This window comes from Anolis sagrei, chromosome 11, assembly GCF_037176765.1.
Source record: "Anolis sagrei isolate rAnoSag1 chromosome 11, rAnoSag1.mat, whole genome shotgun sequence".
NCBI lineage: Eukaryota > Metazoa > Chordata > Lepidosauria > Squamata > Dactyloidae > Anolis > Anolis sagrei.
In genome coordinates, this window is record NC_090031.1 from 24,306,112 (window position 1) to 24,325,206 (window position 19,095).

The 19,095-nt window shown below is 41.4% G+C and overlaps 1 protein-coding gene across 1 annotated transcript in view; it reads left to right on the forward strand.

Moving 5' to 3' along the window:
• The first annotated feature begins 2,458 nt into the window (after positions 1-2,458).
• Positions 2,459-19,095, forward strand: part of APPBP2 (amyloid beta precursor protein binding protein 2) — a 48,873-nt gene continuing 32,236 nt past the window's right edge. The window contains exon 1 of the mRNA XM_060757010.2: positions 2,459-2,649. Coding sequence (XP_060612993.1) covers positions 2,509-2,649 — 141 coding nt within the window. The 5' untranslated portion in view covers positions 2,459-2,508. The remainder of the gene's footprint in view (positions 2,650-19,095) is intronic.

Genomic DNA, 19,095 nt, shown 5'->3' on the forward strand with positions numbered 1-19,095 from the left:
GATGATTGTTGTCATCGTGATCATGTATTTAAATGGCAAGATTGCAGTACCTGGTGCTTTACAAGTCGAATAACAACAGAGGAGTTCCTTGCCCTCGGGCTTAAGCCTGACACATAAAAAGGAAAAGGAGAAGCAATGAGATGTTCGACACTATTCCAACTGTTCTAAGGAGGGTCCTATGATAGCGGTGGGCCTTGTGAGTTCAAAGGGCAGGTTTATCATTGAAACATTACAAGGCAATGTATTGTCGAAGGCTTTCATGGCCGGAATCACTGGTAGGTTTTTCCAGGCTATATGGCCATGTTTTAGAGGCATTTTCTCCTGACGTTTCGCCTGCATCTATGGCAAGCATCCTCAGAGACTCCCCCAGGCACTGCCAAGCCATCAAATGTTAATCAAGGTGGTCAGTTGAAACATTCACACCTAGTCCCAGCAGTCAAGAGTCCTTTGTCCCACCCTGGTCATTCCACAAATATATAAACCCTTTTTTCCTAATTCCAACAGACCTCACTACCTCTGAGGATGCTTGCCATAGATGCAGGCGAAACATCAGGAGAAAATGCCTCTAGAACATGGCCATATAGTCCAGAAAAACCTACAACCTATTACAGGGGCATCTATACTGTAGGATTAATACTGCTTGACCCCAGTTTAAGTGCCGTGGCTCAATGCTATGGAATAAGCCATCCTTTCCAGGGGTTGGACTGGATGGCCCTTGAGGGTCCCTTCTGGCTCTATGATCCCGCTATGCACTTCCTCTTGGAGGAATAGCAGATCCTGCAAAAAGGTAATCCCTGCAAACTATGAGGCCTGATCTAGAATATGAAATGCATAAATAAATACATAAATAAATACACAAACAAACTTTATGGGGACTTGGAGTGGCTTACATGGGGCCAAGCCTGGACAACATGTTACAGGATGCTTGCCATAGATGTAGGCGAAAATGCCTCTAGAACATGGCCATATAGCCCAGAAAAACCTACCAGTGATTCCGGCCTACTCTTTCACCTCAAGCCTGGTCTCCTCACTCTGAAAGATCCAGGACTGCGGCCTACTCTTCACTCGCAAGCCTGATCCCCTCATTATGAAAGAACCAGGACTGCAGCTTACTCTTTCCCCTCAAGCCTGGTCTCCTCACCATGGAAGAAACAGGACTGCAGCCTACTTTCCAATCAAGCCTGGTCCAGTCACTGTGAAAGAACCGGGACTGCGGCCTACTTTCCAATCAAGCCTGGTCTCCTCACTCTGAAAGAACCAGGACTGCTGCCTACTTTCCAATCAAGCCTGGTTCCCTCATTGTGAAAGAAACGGGACTCTTTCCTCTCATGCCTGGTTCCCTCACTGTGAAGGAATTGGGACTGCGGCCAATTCTTTCCTCGTCTTGTGTTAAAGAACCAGTGTTGTGGTCTACTCTTTCCCCTCAAGCCTGGTTCCCTCACTGTGAAGGAACCAGGACTGTGGCCTACTCTTTCCCCTCAAGAACCAGGAGTGCGGCCTACTTTCTAATCAACCCTGGTCCGTCCACTGTGAAAGAATTGGGACTGCAGCCTACTCTTTCTTCTCAAGTCTGGTCCCCTCACTGTGAAAGAACCGGGACTGCGGCCTACTCTTTCCTCTCAAGCCTGGTCCCCTCGCTGTGAAAGAACCAGGACTGCGGCCTACTCTTTCCAATCAAGCCTGGTCCCCTCACTGTGAAAGAACCAGGACTGCGGCCTACTCTTTCCTTGTCCTGTCAGTGTTAAAGATCCAGGACTGCGGCCTACTCTTTCCCCTCAAGCCTGGTCCCCTCACTGTGAAAGAACCAGGGCTGCGGCCTACTATTCACTCTCAAGCCTGGTCCCCTAACTGTGAAAGATCCAGGACTGCGGCCTACTTTCCAATCAATCCTGGTCCCCTCACCATGAAAGAACCAGGACTATGGCCTAGTCTTTCCCCTCAAGCCTGCTCCCCTCACTGTGAAAGAACCAAGACTGCGGCCTACTCTATCCTCTCGCCCTGACAGTGTTAAAGAACCAGGACTGCGGCCTACTCTTTCCTCTCAAGCCTGGTCCCCTCACTGTGAAAGAACCAGGACTGCGGCCTACTCTTTCCTTGTCCTGTCAGTGTGAAAGAATCAGGACTGCGGCCTACTCTTTCCTCTCAATCCTGCTCCCCTCACTGTAAAAGAACCAGGACAGCGGCCTACTTTCAAAGCAAGCCTGGTCCCCTCACTGTCAAAGAACTAGGGCTACGGCCTACTCTTCGCTCGCCCTGTCAGTGTTAAAGAGACTGCGGCCTAGTCTTTCCCCTGAAGCCTGGCCTCTTTCTGGGCGGAGAGGAGGCTGTGTGAGAGGCTGCGGGCGGCGAGGCGCCTCCTGGGCCGGGTTGGGGGAGGCCCCGGGGGCGGAGCTGGGGCCGAGGCGCCTCTTCTCCGTCCGCAGCCACTGAGCGAGCCCTCCTCCGCCTCCTCCTCCTCCTTCCCTCCTCTCCCTCCCTCCCTCGGCCTGGGCAGGGCGTCCTCGCAAGATGGCGGCGGTGGAGCTGGAGTGGGTGCCCGAGACGCTCTACAACACCGCCATCTCTGCCGTGGTCGACAGCTACGGGCGCGCCAGGCGGAGGGACATCCGCTCCTTGCCCGAAAACATCCAGTTCGACGTCTACTACAAGGTGGGAAGGAAGGGGGGGACATGGAGGCCCAGGGAAATGGGGGACCCCCCTCCCCTCCTCTTCCCTTCCCGTCCTTCCCTGTGAGGGAAACGAGGGCGCCTGGAGAGAGGTTGGGGTTTGCTTGGGTCTTTTCCCCCCTCAAGGGCCTTCCTCTCCATCTCTCTTCCCCCCGCCTCTTGTTTATATTTATTGTTGTTTATTAGAGGAGGGAGAAATCAGGGCCAGGAAGGGGGAGAGGCACCTCCATCTTCCCTTAAAGAGACCCACTCGTGGGAAATCACGATTTCTGGGCCTATAGATAGAGGAATAGATAGGTTGGACTTGTATATCTTGTCTATATATGGCACATTTCTCTCCCCATACATTCTCATTCATATACACACATACAGACACATAAATATACATATATTCTCTCTATATATTTCCCTATCTCAGGATATTTCTCTCCCTATACATTCTCATTCACATATACACACATAAATATACATATATTCTCTCTATATTTCCCTATCTCAGTATATTTCTCACCCTATACATTCTCATTCACATATACACACACATAAATATACATATATTCTCTCTATATGTCTCTATCTCAGTATATTTCTCTCCCTATACGTTCTCATTCACATATACACACATAAATATATATATTCTCTCTATCTCAGTATATTTCTCTCACCATACATTCTCATTCACATATACACACATAAATATACATATATTCTCTCTATATTTCCCTATCTCAGTATATTTCTCACCCTATACATTCTCATTCACATATACACACACATAAATATACATATATTCTCTCTATATGTCTCTATCTCAGTATATTTCTCTCCCTATACATTCTCATTCACATATACACACATAAATATATATATTCTCTCTATCTCAGTATATTTCTCTCACCATACATTCTCATTCACATATACACACATAAATATACATATATTCTCTCTATATTTCTCTCTCAATATATTTCTCTCCTCATACATTCTCATTCACATATATACACACATATAATCTCCATATGTCTCTATCTCAGTATATTTATCTCCCCATACATTCTCATTCACATACACACACACACACATAAATATACATATATTTTCTATCTCAGTATATTTCTCTCCCTATACATTCTCATTCAGATACACACACATATATTCTCTCTCTATATTTCTCTATCTCAGTATATTTCTCTCCCCATACATTCTCATTCACATATACAGACACATAAATATACATATATTCTCTCTATATTTCTCTATTTCAGTATATTTCTCTCCCCATACATTCTCATTCACACACACACACACACACATATATATTCTCTCTATATATTTCCCTATCTCAGTATATTTCTCTTCCCATACATTCTCATTCACATATACACACACATATATATTCTCTCTATATATTTCTCTATCTCAGTATATTTCTCTCTCCATAGATTCTCATTCATACACACACATACAGGTGTGTGTATTCATACACACACATACAGACACATAAATATACATATATTTTCTCTATATTTCCCTATCTCAGTATATTTCTCTCCCCATACATTCTCATTCACATATACACATAAATATACATATATAGATAGATAGATAGATCCATTCTTCTTTCCATACATTCATATACATACACACACACACACTTTGCAGATCAATATGTGTGTGTCTATATATATATGTTTATTACTGTATGGGGAGAGAAATGTGCCAATATATAGAGATAAATGATCTATATGAATGTCTGGAGAGAAGAATGGATCTATATAGGGACAATATACATACTTTGCACACACACACACACACATATGAATGAGACTATGGGGAGAGAAAAATGCCAGTGTTTAGGGATAAATGATTTATATGCATATATATGTGTGTGTGTGTAGGCACATATATAGAAAGTAAGAGAGAAAGAGGAATATAGATATAAACTTTGCAGATAAACATATACATATAAACGAGAATGTATGGGGAAAGAAACATACCACTGTTTAGGGATAAATCATCTATATGTATATATAAATGTATGAGGAGAGAAGTGTGTGTGTGTGTATATATATGCTCTTTGCAGATAAATATGTATGTATTTGTATATACATATGAATGAGAATGTATGGAGAGAGAAATATGCCAATGTTTAAGGATAAATTATATATATATATATATATATATATATATATATGAGAAGTGTATATGGAAAGATATATAAAGAAATAGAGTGAAATGGGGGGTGTAAATAGAAACTTTGCAGATAAATATGTGTGTATATATGTATATACATATGAATGAGACTGGGGAGAGAATATGCCAATGTATAGGGATTTAATTTAATATATGTATGTATATGAATGTATGGGGAGAGAAAGGTATCTATATACGGATATATAGAGAAAATGAACATACGAGTGTGTGTATATATAGGGAGAATGATAAGTTGTTTATAGATATAGAAAGGAAAAGAGGAACATGCTTTTGTAAAGGGAGAGAGAAATATTTTGTGTATATATAGGGGAGAGGTGTGTGTATGTGTGTTGGTCCTCTGTATCCATGGATTTTGCAACCATAGGTTCCACTATCCACAGCTTGCAAATCTATACTTTGCCACTTTTGTATCTGGGACATATCTCTCTACCCTGTTTCAGGTAATGGGATTTGAGCATCCATAGGTTCAGTATCCACAAGGGTCTCCAGTGGATATCCAGGGCCTGCTATATTAATGTAAACACATTAATATAGCAGGCCCTGGATATCCACTGGATAGTGTCCAGGATGAAATGGTTGGGGCTCCATGTTTGGATTAAATGTGAAACACATATGTCATAAACGCCTTATAATACACATAGCCTGAAGGTAAATGTATGTATTTCCTGCCAGCATCTGCATATCTCCTCCCGATTTTCCCGTATGCTCTTCCTGTAGAATTGGGCCCATCTCTTAGAATGTACCTGCTTCACCTCTTCTCCTTTCTCTACAACATTCTTTTTTTCCTTTTCACCTCTTCTCTGTGGAATCTCTTCATCTGCTTTACCTTTTCTTTACCATTTTGTATCACATCAGCTTTTGAAACACTTCACTTTCTTCTCCACATGTCATCCATTTCTACAAACATGCACCTTCTGATTATTATTATTTTCTCAGAGGCAACTCTTCATTCCTTTTATATATTTTCTTCCTACGCCTTTAAAGAAAATCACTATTCTGTGCACACAGAGAGATTCAAATGTCAGGTTTCCTCCCTCTTCCAATTTATTATATTTATTTATGCTCCATATTTCTTTTCTTCAGGAATGTTTACTTTAGGAGCTGTTCTTTGGTGTGTTTTAGGTCAGCGTGTTGTTGTTAGTAAAGACTTTGCAGGACTCCTTCATATTTGATTTCTCTCTTTCTCTCCCACTCCCAACTGCAGAGAATGTACATTTTGGAAAAATAATTGTGGAATGCTATAACTTCCAGTCTTTAACAGCCAGCCAGCCAGCCAGCCAGGATGGGGGATTCTGGAAATTATAATTAAATATTTAGCATTTATATTGTCTAACCTTTATTTATTTCTCGTGTCAGGGCAGCCAGTCAATTATATTACATTTCTAACAGAACAAAGCAAACAATCAGAGAAAATACAAAATGTGTGAGTTTGGTAGTTGATTAGATGTCCTTTGACCAGTATCTGGCCCCTTGGAGTGCTTCTGGTGTTGCTGCAAGAAGGTCCTCCATTGTGCATGTGGCAGGGCTCAGGTTGCATTGCAGCAGGTGGTCTGTGGTATGCTCCTCTCCGCACTCGCATGTCGAGGATTCCGCTTTGTAGCCCCATTTCTGAAGGTTGGCTCTACATCTCGTGGTGCCAGAGCGCAGTCTGTTCAGCGCCTTCCAAGTCGCCCAGTCCTCTGTGTGCCCAGGGGGGAGTCTCTCATTTGGTATCAGCCATTGGTTGAGGTTCTGGGTTTGAGCCTGCCACTTTTGGACTCTCGCTTGCTGAGGCGTTCCAGCGAGTGTCTCTGTAGATCTTAGAAAACTATGTCTGGATTTAAGTCGTTGACGTGCTGGCTGATACCCAAACAGGGGATGAGCTGGAGATGTCTCTGCCTTGGTCCTTTCACTGTTGGCTGCCATTTCCCGGCGGATGAAAGTGGTGCGATACCGGCTAGACAGTGTAATTTCTCCAGTGGTGTAGGGCGCAGACACCCCGTGATAATGCGGCATGCCTCATTAAGAGCCACATCCACTGTTTTAGTGTGGTGAGATGTGTTCCACACTGGGCATGCATACTCAGCAGCAGAGTAGCACAGCGCAAGGGCAGATGTCTTCACTGTATCTGGTTGTGATCCCCAGGTTGTGCCAGTCAGCTTTCGTATGATATTGTTTCTAGCACCCACTTTTTGCTTGATGTTCAGGCAGTGCTTCTTGTAGGTAAGAGCACGGTCCAGAGTGACTCCCAGGTATTTGGGTGCACTGCAATGCTCCAGTGGGATTCCTTCCCAGGTGATCTTCAGAGCTCGGGATGCTGACCTGAAATATTACATTGGAGGGTAGGCAAGGATTTGCCATAATCTGCCTAGTTTGTAGTTTGCTGTTCTGTTTCTTCAGCTGTACTCTCAGGCAGCGTGCTCCACTCTGACTTGCTCCAGATCTTTTCGGGGTGATGGCAGGTGTAATCTACATCTAGAGCAGCATTTCTCAACCTGGGGGTCATAATAGTTGATTGTAAGTGAACTATGAATCCCAGCAACCACAATGCCCAAATGTCAAGCTCTATTTTCCCCAAACTCCACCACTGTTCACATACTGAATATTCATGCCAGTTTGGTCTGGATCCATCATTGTTTGAGTCCAGAGTGCTCTCTGGATGTAGGTGAACTGCAACTCCAAAACTCAAGGACAATGTCCACCAAAACCTTTCAGTGTTTTCTGTTGATCATGGGAGTTCTCTCTGCCAAGTTTGGTTCAATTCCACTGTTGGTATAGGACCTATACTATAGGTCATGAGAAGTTTGGCCAAATCCTATCGTAGGTGGGGTTCAGAATGCTCTTTGATTGTAGGTGAACTATAAATCCCAGCATCTACAACTCCCAAATGTCAAGGTCTATATTCCCCAAACTCCATTGGTGTTCACATTTGGGCATATTGAGTATTTGTGCCAAGTTTGGTCCAGATCCATCATTGTTTGAGTCCACAGTGCTCTCTGGATGTACGTGAACTACAACTCCCAAACTTAAGGTCAGTGCCCATCAGACCCTGCCAGTGTTTTCAGTTGGTCATGGGGGTTCTGTGTGCCAAGTTTGGTTCAATTTGATCGTTGGTGGAGTTTAGAATGCTCTTTGATTGTATGTGAACTATAAATCCCAGCAACTACAACTCCAAAATGACAAAACCAGTCCCTCCCCTTAACCCCACCAGTATTCAAATTTGGGCGTATCGGGTATTTGTGCCAAATTTGTTCCAGTGAATGAAAATACATCCAGGTATTTACATTACGCTTCATAACAGTAGGAAAATGACAGCAACAAAAATAAAGTTATGGTTGGGGTTCATCACAGCAAGAGGAACTGTATTAAGGGGTCACGACATTGGGAAGGATGAGAAATACTGATCTATGGGAAGTCAAATTGGAGAAGTCAGATTTAGGCATTGGAATGGCTTTGTAAACCTTTTTGGATCAGATCAAGGCAAAGAGGCGCTTATCTGAACTATCCTGCTGTTGCCCTAAAAAAAAATTACAATTCCAGTTTATTTTATTGCAGATGCTCCTCTTTAGCCCCTTTGAAAGCTGCAGTACTTTCTAGATGCTGGTGCAAGTCCCATCCACAGTCGCCACATAGCCAGTGGTTAGGGATGCTGGGATTTGCCACCCAGTGATAGCCAACATGATTTCCACTCCCTAGAGCCCTGATGGCGAACCTGTGACACGTGTGTCAGCACTGACATGCCTGGCTATTTTCTGTGACACGCGGCCACATGCGGCTGCATACAGAGAAGTATAGGGCTGCATCAGGGGCGTTTGAAGCAACTTACGCATTTCCCTGTGAAATAACGTCCAGGGTGGGGGAAAGAACTCTTGTCTGTTGGAGGCAAGTGTGAATGTTGCCATTGGCCACCTTGATTAGCATTGAATGGCCTTTCAGCTTCAAAGCCTGGCTGTGGAAGGTCCAGGGTGGGAGCAAGAATTCTTGTCTGTTGGAGGCAAGTGTGAATGTTGCAATTGGTCATTTTAATTAGCCTTGAATGGCCTGGCAGCTTCAAAGTCTGGCTCCTTCCTGCTCAGGGGAATCCTTTGTTGGGAGGTGTTAGCTGGGTTTGACTGATTCTTGTCTGGAATTTCCCTGTTTTTTAGGGTTTATATATCTGTGGAATAACATCCAGGGTGGGAGAAAGAACTCTTGTCTGTTGGAGACAAGTGTGAATGTTGCAATTGGCCATTTTTATTAGCTTTGAATGGCCTGGCAGCTTCAAAGTTTGGCTCCTTCCTGCTCAGGGGAATCCTTTGTTGGGAGGTGTTAGCTGGGTCTGACTGATTCTTGTCTGGAATTCCTCTGTTTCCTGAGTGTTGCTATTTCTTTACTCTCCTGATTTTAGCGTTTTTAAATACTGGTAGCCAGATTTTGTTCATTTTCATGGTTTCCTCCTTTCTGTCGAAAATTTCCACATGCTTCTTGTGGATTTCAGTGGCTTCTCTGTGTAGTCTGACATGGCTTTACTCACAATTTTTCCCTCTATGTACTTTTGTGAGACCTTATTCTCTGTGCTAAATAATATCAAAACCATCAAAAGAAACAGATTGACAGATGATCCTAGTAGCACTTGCTTGGGCTTGAAGTGCACAAAATGCCAACCTTCAATTGAACATTTAGTCAATGAAATTCAGCAACAAAAAAGTCACTAATAGGCAGCTTAGTTAAAGAATTTCTCCTCCCATTATGCATTTTTGTTATTTAAACTATAAATATCGCAAAATTATGGGGTTTTTTTTCTCAAAGTGGCACCCCACCTGAATTATGCTCGTTTTTTGGCAGATTTTGACACACCAAGCTGAAAAGGTTGCCCATCACTGCCCTAGAGAATGGCCCTTTGTATATTTAAAGGCGTCAAGATACTGTATGGAGGTACAGTACCTTCATTCTCTTAACGTTAATCTTGATTATTCCTGGCAAATGACTTTAGAGTGTTTATTTAACCTTAAGTAGGACTGTGTGTGACAGTCAGTTCGTTGATGAGAGAAAAATATGCAAACTCTACTTTTGGAATCCTTGTTTTTAGGAGGGAAAAATGTTGGAGGTGTTTCTGTGTGGGCAGGAGGTATATTTCGCAGTTTTCCCCCTGTGTGAGCTTCTAAAAAAGACTAGAATAGAATATAATAGAATATAATATAATACAATATAATAGAATGTAATGTAAGATAATATATTTTATTTCATATAATATTTATAATATTATAATGTAATACAATATAATACTACTAATAATGATTTTATAATTATATATTTTATATTACATGTAATATTACTAATAATATTACAGTATAGTGGTATAGTACAATATAGTGGTATAGTACAATATAGTAATATATAATACTAATATTGTGCTATGCTAATAATATAATAAATTGTATGAACATATATTATAATTATATTGGAGATTCCATCTGAACATTAGGAATACTGATATTGTACTATGCTAATAATATATATTGTATGTATATATTTCTTGTAAGCCGCCCTGAGACCCCTTCGGGGTGAGAAGCATGGCATATAAATGTGGTAAAGAAATAAAAATAAATAAAAATAGAAGATATCCTTCCCCTCCCTTGCTTTCAGCGCTGACCTAGTCCGGGAGGACAATCAAAGAGAAACAGAGCAGTAATGAGATCCAATTTAAGTCACTTCTAGATGTCCTCTATCTTGTGAGGTGTGGGAGTGCCATTGAAATAATAGCATTTTAACCATTCTAATTCTGCTTTCTCTTCCATACTTGAGATACTTTGTGGACACCTTCTGTGTTTTCGACAAAAAGGTTTCCCTTGTTCCTCAAAATGTGTCACTGCGCAGGAAATTAAAGCCATCTCTGGTTGGGAAGTAGAGCTGTATTATTTAGAAAAGGAAGGATCTGTTCAATCAGAGTCAGGGGGATCTCATAATTATAATATATTGTATGTACATACAATATTGATAATAATATTGTAATACAATATAATACTAAAAATAATACAATATAATAATATAATAATAATGTATTTTATATTACATAATAATCAGAATAATATTACAGTATAGTGGTATAGTACAATATAGTAATATAAAATACTAATATTGTGCTATGCTAATAATTATATTGTATGTACATGAAATTATATTATATTGTAAAACAATATAATAATAATAGTATTGCAGTATAGTGGTATGGTACAGCATAGTAATATATAATGCTAATATTGAGCTATGCTAATAATAAAATATAATTATATTGTATTGTAGTACAATATAATACTAATAATATTGCAGTATAGTGGTATAGTACAATATAGTAATATATAATATTAATATTGTGCTATGCTAATAATCATATTGTATGTACATAAAATTATATTGTATTGTAATACAATATAATACTAATAATATTGTAGTATAGTGGTATAGTACAATATAGTAATATATAATACTAATATTGTGCTATGCTAATTAATATAATAAATTGTATGAACATATATTATAATTATATTGGAGATTCCATCTGAACATTAGGAAGAACTTCCTGACTGTTAGAGCTGTTCAGCAGTGGAACTCTCTGCCCCGGAGTGTGGTGGAGGTTCCTTCTTTGGAAGCTTTTAAACAGAGGCTGGATGGCCATCTGTTGGGGGTATTTTGAATGCATTTTTCCTGCTTCTTGACAGGGGGTTGGACTGGATGGCCCATGAAGTCTCTTCCAACTCTATGATTCTATGATTCTAACAATATTGCAGTATAGTGGTATAGTACAATATAGTAATACACAATACTCATATTGTACTATGCTAACAATTATATTGTATGTACATAAAATTGCATTGTAATATAATATAATATAATATAATAATTATATATTTTATATTACATGTAATATTGCTAATAATATTGCAGTATAGTGGTATAGTACAATATAGTAATATATAATACTAATATTGTGCTATGCTAATAATATAATATATCGTATGTCCATATATTATAATTATATTATATTGTAATACAACATAATACTAATAATATTGCAGTATAGAGGTATAGTACAATATAGCAATACACAAATACTCATATTGTGCTATGCTAATAATTGACGGGGTTACACTCCCCCTAAGGGTGCAGGTCTGTAGCTTGGGGGTCCTTCTAGACTCAATGCTGTCACTTGAGGTTCAGGTGTCGGTGATGGCTGGGAGGGCCTTTTCACAACTCAAATTTGTGTGCCAGCTGCGACCATACCTCAGTGAGGTCCATGCCTTGGGTACATCCAGATTGGACTATTGCAATGCGCTCTATGTGGGGCTGCCCTTGGAGATGGCCCAGAAATTCTAACTGGTACAACGGGCGGCAGACAGGCTCCTTACTGGAGCAAACTATAGGGAGCATACTACACCCCTTTAAAAACAGCTTCCCTGGCTGCCAATAAGTTGCCGAGCCAAATTCAAGGTGCAGGTTATGACCTATAAAGCCCTAAACAGTTCGGGACCTGCCTATCTTCGCGATTGCATCTCCCTCTAACTTTAAGATCTTTCGAGGAGGCCCTCCTCTTGCTCCCACCACCGTCACAAGCACAAGGAAAGAGGGCCTTCTCGGTGGTGGCCTCCCACTTCTGGAATGTCCTTCCTCGAGAAAGAAGACAAGCCCCATCCCTCCCCTCTTTTGGTAAGAGCTTGAAGACCTGGTGGTTTAAACAAGCCTTTGAGAATGACTACTGTATTTTCTGTCGTATAAGACTACTTTTTAACCCAAGAAAATATTCTCAAAAGTCAGGGGTTGTCTTATATGCTGGGAGTCATCTTATAGAGTGGGTGCTGAAACTTCCAATCTGTGGAGAATCTGTGGTTGCCACATATGGTGGGGGGAGCTCAAAAATGGCAGTGGTCGCGTCCCTGCCGTATGCAGCAACTGTATGAAAGCATTAAGGGCAACACTGTACAAGTACGGTAGAAGAAAATGTATTCATTAGGATTTGTGGACTTAATGTGGTCCTGATGGTGAGGTGAAGGGACGCCTCGCCGGGAAGGTGTAAGTGAAGGGCGGAGCAAGTTGCAGGTGTCCGGGGCGCCCGGGATATGGAAAAAAGAGATAGAGTGGGTCTGGGCCCAGAAAAACACACCTCTTTTACCTGTCTGGCCCGCCCTTGTATCCTATTACCGTACCTCCTCCTCTGCCTCTCAGATCTCGCTCCTGAAGACTGCAGGTGCGCATGTGCGAGACCTGAGAGGCAGAGAAGGAGGTACAGTAATAGGAAAATTACCATATTGAAATCAAATCTGATGTTTTTAAAAATTTTATTTGGCGTGCTTTGGAAGAGGGGTAGTCTTATACGGCGAGTACATCCCAAATTCTATATTTTAACTGGAAAAATTGGGGATCGTCTTTTACGCTCAGTCGTCTTATATGTTGGAAAATATGGTAGTTCTAGCTCAGCCCCAGATGTTGTTGAATATGGCCATATTCTACCAATTACCCAGGTCACTTCCCCCTATCAGGCCCCGGAAATGAACAGCCATAGACTATACCAGCAGTTCTCAACCTGGGGGGTCGTTGCCTGCTATAGCATTGCACCTAATTTCCCGGGTCCTCTAAAAATGGCACTAGCCTCAGCCCGGCCTTTTAAATTGCCTTGAATAGGCTGGATTGTTTTAAATATATATGTGCTATTGTGATTTTTTATATTGTATTGTTTTGTATTGTTTATGTTTATGTTGTTTACTCTATGTATTGATGATGTTACTTGGAAACCCCTCTGAGTCTCCTCGGGGAGATAGAGCAGTATGTAAATGAAGTTTTGTTGTTGTTGTTGTTGTTGTTGGTCAACAGAAGGTCACTCATAGCCCACAGGGTGAACGTGTTGTTTGGTATCTTGCACGACTGCTGCACTGGAACAGTATTAAGGACTGTGATGTTAATTCCTGCATGGCAGTGGGTTGGAATGGTTCTTGATGGCTCTTCCAACTATTCTTCTACAAATCCACTGAATTGAAACACTTATGGAAAGGTTTATGATTGATATGAAAGGTTGGGGATATTGATTGAATTTGCAATGCTTTTTAGTCCCCCTTTGCTTGGGTAAAGGAGGTCACCTAGTTTCTGCTGTTTTTTTGGGGGTTTTTTGGAAAGACATTACTTCAAAATATGTTATTTGGAAATAGTAACTGGAGCAGAATTCTCTGAAGGTGGTTAACTAGACTACACCCAGAATAATGAAGACATGTGTTATTCTGCTTCTGATATAATATGATATTATAATTATATATTTTATATTGAATGTAATATTACTAATAATATTACAGTATAATTTATTTAGAGTTTATTTATTTAGAGTTTTTATAACCCGGGCTTCTCGACCTCCGGGGAGGGACTCAGGCCGGCTAACAACAGAGAATTCAATACAATAAGATAAAAGAACACAGAAATGCTGGACTACACCAACAACCACCATGTCACACAGAGAAGCCATTGAAATTCACAAGCATGTGGACAATTTCAACAGAAAGGAAGAGACCATGAAAATGAACAAAATCTGGCTACCAGTATTAAAAAACTCTAAAAGTACAACAGCAAAACAGCAGAGAGGAAACAATCAGGCACATCTTAACACCTCTCAACAAAAGATTTTCCCAGGCTCAGCCAGGCCTTCAAATGCTAATGAAGGTAGTCAGTTGAAACATTCACACCTAGCTCCAGCAGAGAAGAGCTCTTTGCCCCACCCCAGCCATTCCACAGATATAGAAACCCATTGTCCTAATTCCAACAGACCTCACTACCTCTGAGGATGCTTGCCATAGATGCAGGCGAAACGTCAGGAGAAATGCCTCTAGAACATGGCCCTATAGCCCAAAAAAACCCACAAGAACCTAATAAGATAAAACAATATACATCATCAATATAAAAATACATTAAACTACAGTTCATACAAATTACGAAAAGTCAGTTTTTCAGAGTGAAATCACAAATTCATCGCCATCCACCAGTAAGGTCAGCAGTTATTGACTCAATCATCATTCTGCAAATGCAGTATCCCAAAGCCATGATTTTACCAGCTTTCTAAAAGTCAGGAGGGAACAGGCAGATCTAATCTCCATCGGGAGGGAGTTCCAGAGTCGAGGGGCCACCACCGAGAAGGCCCTGTCCCTTGTTCCCACCGAACGCGATTGCGAAGGAGCTGGGACCGAGAGCAGGGCCCTTCCAGAAGATCTTAACAACCTTGATGGTTCATAGGGGAGAATCCATTCGGACAGGTAAATTGGGCCGGAACCGTTTAGGGATTTATAGGTCAACACCAGCACTTTAAATTGTGCTCGGAAGCTGATTGGCAGCCAGTTGAGCTGACGCAACAGAGGAGTTGTACCCCGCTCCTGTTAGTAGTCTGGCTGCCGCTCGTTGGACTAGTTATAGAGTCCGGGCAGTCTTCAGAGGCAACCCCACGTAGAGAGCATTGCAGTAGTCTATACGGGATGTAACCACCGTGGGCCAAGTCAGACTTCCCAAGGTATGGGCACAGCTGGCGCACAAGTTTTAATTGTGCAAAAGCTCCCCTGACCACCGCTGAGACCTGGGGTTCCATATAATGTTATAGTACAATGTAATATATAATATTAATATTGTGCTATGGTAATAATATAATATATTATATTTACTTTTTACTTGTACGCCGCTCTGAGTCCCCTTCGGGGTGAGAAGGGCGGCATATAAATGTCGTGAATGGATAAATAAATAAATAAATATAGTGCATTAGCAAAATGACAGTTATGAAGTAGCAATGAATATAATGTTATGGTTGGGGGTCAGCACAACATGAGGAACTGGATTAAGGGGTTGCGGCATTAGGATGATTGAGAAACACGGATCTAGATGTACCCTTCCTCTCTGGATATATGTGCCTGTGCCCTTCACTTCCTTCAATTCCTTTCTGGAACTGGTTTAAATAGGTATCTCCTCGTAATACGTTCTATCAGCCTTTCAGTAAGAAATGGTTGACATTTTGTGAAAGGGGATTGTGGCACAATAACAATAACAACGAAATCCCTGGTAGGATTGTAGTGCTGCAAATGAATTATGGAGGGAAAAGGCATGAGTATATTAGGCGAAGAGAAGTGAAAACAGCCTGGGAAAGGATTTAATGTTGCTCTCTTCCTGCAGCGGCAAGATGGAGTTATGATTAAAGTCTTTAATCCTATAGAGGAGCCAGTAGGATCCTTCTTGCTGTGGATTTCGCTTGGAGCGGAGAGCATCAGGTAGTTGCAGGGAAAGGCTGGACCCGGCATTCAGATTTATACTTGCCTAGTACATTTCCTATCCAGTCTGTCCCAAGACCTCGGGGCAGCATCTAATTGGGAAAGCAATAAGGATAGACGTGTCCCAGTAGCTAAATGGCCGACCTAATGGAAGAAGAGACATGACTAGAAAAATTAGAGATTTATTTCTGAGTGGTTTCTAACTTGGATTTCCCACATGTTGGAAATAACTTCCATTATTCCTGATAATTGATCACCGTGGTTTCCGTGTCCCCAGAAGTCCAATAACACCCGTTGGCCCAGTTTGGGAAACTTCTGTGTGGAGAGGCCAACATTAATCCCAGATCATGTACTCTTTTCTCTTTCCAGAACTGATTCCTCAGCTCTCTCATATAAAGTATAACATTGGTAGTTGTGTGAACTCTGGGTAATGTCGACACTGTCTCTTATGTCATCAGTTGGGGACTGATGACATAAATCTATATAAATAAAAATGTAATGTTCGTTTGTGAGGTTAACATAACTCAAAAACCACAGGACGAATTGACACCAAATTTGGCCACAAGACACCTAATAACACAAGGAGTGACCATCACTTTAAAAATTAGATTTTTTTCATTTGGGAGTTGTAGTTGCTGGGTTTTATAGTTTGCATACAATCAAAGAGCATTCTGAACTCCACCAATGACAAAATTGAACCAGTGACCAACAGAAAACACTGGAAGGATTTGGTGGGCATTGGCCTTGAATTTTGGAGTTGCAGTTCACCTACATCCAGAGAGCACTGTGGATTCAAACAGTGATGGATCTGGACCAAACTTGGTACGAATATTCCTTATGTCCAAATAGGAACACAGATGGAATTTGGGGTAAATAGACATTGACATTTGGGAGTTGTATTACTGGGATTTATAGTTCACCTACAATCAAACCTCACCAACAGTAGAATTGGGCCAAACCCCACATAGAATCCCCATGACCAACAGAAAATACTTTGTTTTCTGGTGGCCTTTCATGACCCTTCAGACACCCCCTCGTGACCCTCCCCCAGGGTCCCAATCCCCAGGTTGAAAAATGTTGCCTTAAGTCCATCCAGTCCAACTCCCTTCACCAGATCAGGAAAATATAATCAAAATCCTCCTGACAGAGCCATCCAGCCATAGATATAGATAGATAATATATATGATACACACACATATGTATATGACAGATATAGTATCATAGATTTGAAAGGGACCCCTAAAGAGGGACAATTATATGTTGCATGTTCCAGAGTAGGCAAACCAGACAACCTCTACATCAACACTGACAAAGAAACAACAAGAACCAGCCTGGACACAGCATATTATTTGAGAACACAGAAATGCTGGACCACACCAACAACCACCATGCCAGACTACACAGAGAAGCCATTGAAATCCACAAGCATGTGGACAATTTCAACAGAAAGGAGGAGACCATGAAAATGAACAAAATCTGGCTACCAGTATTTAAAAACTCTAAAATTACAACAACAAAACAACAGAGAGGAAACAGCCAGGCACATCTTAACACCTCTCAACAGAATATTTTCCCAGGCTCAGCCAGGCCTTCAAATGCTAATTATGGTGGTCAGCTGAAACATTCACACCTAGCTCCAGCAGAGAGCTCTTTGCCCCACCCCAGTCATTCCACAGATATATAAACCCATTTTCCTATTTCCAACAGACCTCACTACCTCTGAGGATGCTTGCCATAGATGCAGGCGAAACGTCAGGAGAAATGCCTCTAGAACATGGCCCTATAGCCCGAAAAAACCTACAAGAACCTAACAAGAAATATTGTTTACCCACAAGCATAAAGAACTTACATATATTAGAAACCAACACTTTCTCATAACATCATTTTCCAGATCACCAGACTGGGCCACAGCAACGTGTGGCAGGTCACAGCTAGTAAATGAAATAAATAAATATATAAATATTTCCAAGCGTGCTGCCTCTCCCTCCACTTCCCTTTAAATCTTGTTTGGCCACAAACTTGCCAGATAGATTGGGATTAGGCACTGTATTTTCAACTCATTTTTAAGAGTTAGATGGTGATTCAGTTCCTCTGCTGATGTTACTGGTCTCGTTCAAGTTTTGTATTTTTATCTTTGTGTGCATATCTAAAGAAAACCGAACTGTGGAGCAAGAATGAGATAATACTGGTTTGCTGTACAGCGCTGTTGTAAAGGTCGATGCTTGGTAAACATTTTGAACGTTTCTATGTAAATGCCAAGTGATACTACTTAAAAAGCCTGATTCAGTATTTGATGGTGTCATTGTCCTTCCAGGATATGCAGCTCCTTTTTCTTCTGTGGAATGGAAGTGTAGAGGTTCAGAAAAATCTGTATAAATTTGTATATGTAGTAAAACATTTCTTCATTGAAGTTGTTAGAAAGGTATACAGCGTTCCCTCACTACTACGCCGTTTGCTTTTTGCAGACTCGCTGTTTTGCGGATTTTTGTGGTACACATTCTACACATGTGTAGTACGCCCGGCATTGGCCCGCAACCCTGCCAGCGGTTGTTCCAGCTTGTTTACCCTACCGGGCCGCCAATGAGGCTCGGAGGTGAGGCCGCCTCCCAGTTTATGATTGGTTGCCGTTGCCCAGAGTGGCGTTCTAATCCCGCCTCCTAGCAACGATGGAGTGTGGAAGGGGGTTTCACCCTCCCCCTCAAGAGAGAGAGGCCGCCAATCAAGGCAGCTGTGATTTACGTAGCGTTTCCATTCATCAAAAAAAGAGGAGATACAAAGCAGTATGTAAATCGCAGCCTTGCAGCCCCTTCTTATATGTAGCAAAAAAAAGTGTGTGGTGCCTTTAAATCCCTCCTCACTTCTGCTTCACCCTCGGAATGCGATATATACATACACACACACACACTAGCTGTCCCCTGCCACGCGGTTCTGTGGTCCAGTCTGGTAATCTGGAAAATAAAGTAATGATAAAAGTG